Source organism: Rhinopithecus bieti, unplaced genomic scaffold (genome assembly GCF_001698545.2).
Source record: "Rhinopithecus bieti isolate Rb0 unplaced genomic scaffold, ASM169854v2 scaffold_58, whole genome shotgun sequence".
NCBI lineage: Eukaryota > Metazoa > Chordata > Mammalia > Primates > Cercopithecidae > Rhinopithecus > Rhinopithecus bieti.
In genome coordinates, this window is record NW_016802861.1 from 1 (window position 1) to 3,578 (window position 3,578).

The 3,578-nt window shown below is 36.7% G+C and overlaps 1 protein-coding gene across 1 annotated transcript in view; it reads right to left on the reverse strand.

Annotated features, from left to right (window-relative positions):
- Positions 1-280: 280 nt before the first annotated feature.
- The window catches only part of MBTPS2 (membrane bound transcription factor peptidase, site 2), a 43,169-nt gene continuing 39,871 nt past the window's right edge, over positions 281-3,578 (reverse strand). The window contains 1 exon segment of the mRNA XM_017876631.1: positions 281-3,253. Coding sequence (XP_017732120.1) covers positions 3,031-3,253 — 223 coding nt within the window. The 3' untranslated portion in view covers positions 281-3,030.

The following is a 3,578-nucleotide window of genomic DNA, read 5'->3' on the forward strand; positions in this document are numbered from 1 at the left end:
GACAGCAGACTTTTCTGTCAGACACTAATGAAAGGAAACATGATAGTCCTCTTTCTTCATCCATAAACCAGCCGTTTCCAAGACAGTAGTGAGTGCACAGGAGCCTCATTTAAAAGACTTACTTTCAAGGCCCGCAATGACTTTCAGGTATAGATTACATGAATGAAAACTGAAGGCTGGTTCTAGAATCAAGAATTTAAAAATGATTAAGATCTTGCTTTATGTAATAGGAACAATTTTGATAGAAAAGAGTTCAAAAAAGACAACACATAGACGATGATAAACATAAAATGCTGGTACACATTTATTATTTTATTGCTAAACATCAAATGCCGGCGATTACGATATCTTCAAGTTAAAGCTTAAGAATGAATTACAGGACAGTCAGAAGATTTATAGAAAAAAACACCTGTGCACCATTAGTATGTGAACATTCAATAAATACCATAGGACAAAGTGATGACTGAGAGCCACAATATCTACGAAGCACATGTTTACAATTTGCTGTTAGAACAGACAATGACCTGTAAGAACGATTATCAAAAAGTCAAGTTTAACCGCATGTCTTTTCAAACTGAGAGGCTGAAAAGAATATATACATTCTTTACAGATTGTAGGTGATTTAAAAAAAAAAACTCTCAAAAATGTAAACAATGCAGAGTAGGAACACTGAGAATAAAGTTTTACTGTTGAACAAAGTGACAACACAGAAAGAACACTTTCTTCAATTCTCAAAATAATCCATTTTCTAATCACTCTACAGAAACCATAGTGGATTCTTTCCATAAAGATGATAACATGCCAGGGACAAAAGACCTTCCAAGTTATTTTTTTATGTGAACATATATTTACAGTAAATATTCAATAATACTTTTACAGCTTACTTAAATAGAAACATGCTTTTCTAATCCATAAATAACACTAATCATTATCCATTCAACTGCATTTATTAAGTACTTATGTCTCATGCACTGTGCCAGGGATGCAAAGATGAACATGATATGGTCCTTGCTATAGAAGTGCCCACAACCAAGCTAAAGAAGAAAACACATAACATTTTCTTTCTTACATAATGAAGCCAGTTTTACACAAATGGTACTGATCTGCTCTTTCCTAGTAAAGTGGTTCCCAAATCCTGATCCTATGGGTCAACAGATCAAAATGTTTAGTAGCTGAAATAAAATGAGATTTGGGTTTTGTTTTTTCACTCAGAAAAATAAATTAATGAATAAGATTTCCTCTATTAAAACTTTGTCTCGGTTTTTAAAAAACTGACTTGCACATATACAACCTTTTCATTAGTAAATTGCTTAGTTCATGCAATCAAATTAATTATATATTTCATGGCATTCTCCAAGCTCTATTACTTGAACAGGTCTGAGCATTACTATGCTAATATACTCTGATCCCAAGTGACTGTCTACCTAACATAGAACAAATGCTGTATTTTCCGGAATAAACCAATAATTCATATGGTTTTAGTACTGTTATTAACTGATGACCCAAGTCATTAATAAAATGTTAAAATTATATTCAATGTCTAATTTCTGTTAAGGCAAATTTGTAATACAATCTAAAAGTTTCTTAAAATGATTAAAAGTTTCAGTGCTTACAGAGCAACTCAATAAACTGAAAAAGGTAACCCCATAGAATACATCATTCAGTAAAGAAGTTGGATACCTGGCTATTAATAAATTATTGCCCTTAATCACTTCTGAGTGTACGAGAGAAGCATGTATTTTTCATCAAAGAAACAGCAAGCTCATATACTTCTAGGACCAACAGCTTTACACTGGCCTGCTGACTTCCCAAATTTCCCAGGGCTGCATCTCCAGTCCAAAAGACCTCGAACCAAGTGTGGCTCTTCTGAGCTCAAGAGTCAGTTCCCAAGCTCTGGCAAATCCACGTTTGTACTCATGCAGAGCCATTCTCACTATACTACCAAGTCTTCTGTGGACCCAGAGAGGTAGCTTAGGGGACAGACGGAAAGCAAGGACTAAGTACTTAATAACCTGACACAGAGAAACATGGGAGCCGCTGGTGAGGACAGAGTATGGCTCAGAGTTTAAGGTCATTGCTTCTTGGAGACAGGAACCCAGGAGCTAGGCCCCAGATGGCCTCAGCAGCACAAGAGAAAATGTTTACCCTGGAAGAGTTCCAAGCTTCAAAGCTCTATAGAGAATGGGAAGCAGGACTGCTGAAGATCCTCTGGGGTGTCTTGTGATCTGTCAGGAGATCCGGCCTAGTTCTGAGGTTCAACCCTAACTGCCTCCCTCAGCTCACATACTGCTGGTGTGAGATGCTTCCTGCAGCTCACTGTGGATGTCAAAGCTACTGCTGCTTTATGAGGGGGCAGAGATACCTTATCAAAGATGCAACTTTTGTGGGGCAAATATGTCTCATGATATCATAGGCCCTACTTCCTATTTTGTTCATTTATTTAGTATCATTTGACAAAGATTTTTCCCTTTCACATCAGCAGATTCTTCTATAGAATTTTACTAATTGTAATCCGACCTCAGCTTTCAGAGCACAAAATAATACACTATTAAATTTTAAAACACTTTTCAAACAAGACAAAGGACAAGAGATACAGGCCAAGACAATGGTCATCCTTCCACTTGGCCAAAGTCTGGTCTCCTTCAAATTTTGATTAATGATGCTTTTGTAAGAAGTTTTTCCCAATTAATTCCACCCAGTTCTGTTCTCCTTTGTACTATTTCAACACAATATGTAATCACATGAAATGGTATCACATGAATTTGCACTTGCTTAGATATTCCAGAAGCATCTGGGTACATTCAGTCCTAAATTAGAATATAGTCAGGGACTATGCCTTTCATTTATTCTGCTTATCTTTTACCACAGAGTTTGGGTACTCTGGATATGGGAAGAGCTCAGGGTTGTTGGCTAAGATGTAATTTAAGGAAACACTTTATATTTCATACCAAATAAGAATTTCAATGGCAATGGATATTACCACATAGCTGTATACTGTAACTCAGGGATTCTGTCAGATGAGTGCAAACATTACCGTGCTGTAACCATCCAGAGTCCCAGGGTCACATTGGCAGCCAAAAGTACACTGCCACCCAGCAAGATGAAAAACCCTATTAGATCTTTGACATCATTGTCTCCAATCACTGAGGTAAGGGTGGCATCTAGGAAAGAGTTTAGAATCCATTGTCCATCCAAAGCAAAGCAGGGTACTGCATTAACAATAGCCAGAGCTCCTGAGAGGGAAATCAGGTACCTGGGTTAAAATCAGTTAAGGAACCAACTGCGAGAGGTCTGAGTAGAAACCACATTTCTGTGAGTCAGAAGATATTTTACTGTGACTGAATTTGAGATTACACTTGACTTCTCTACTTTCTTTAAATCTCTGCCATTCCTTCTTAGACCTCTACTACTTAAAACAAATGAGTTTATATTATTTCAAAGTTCAAAAACCTTGACTAAAAAAATAAAGGCCAACCACTTATAAACTAAGCCAATCTATAATGAACTCGTAGGAAGACTAAGTCTTTCTAATCCTTTAATGATACAACAGGGAAAGGAATGTGGAAGGAATGAGAAAT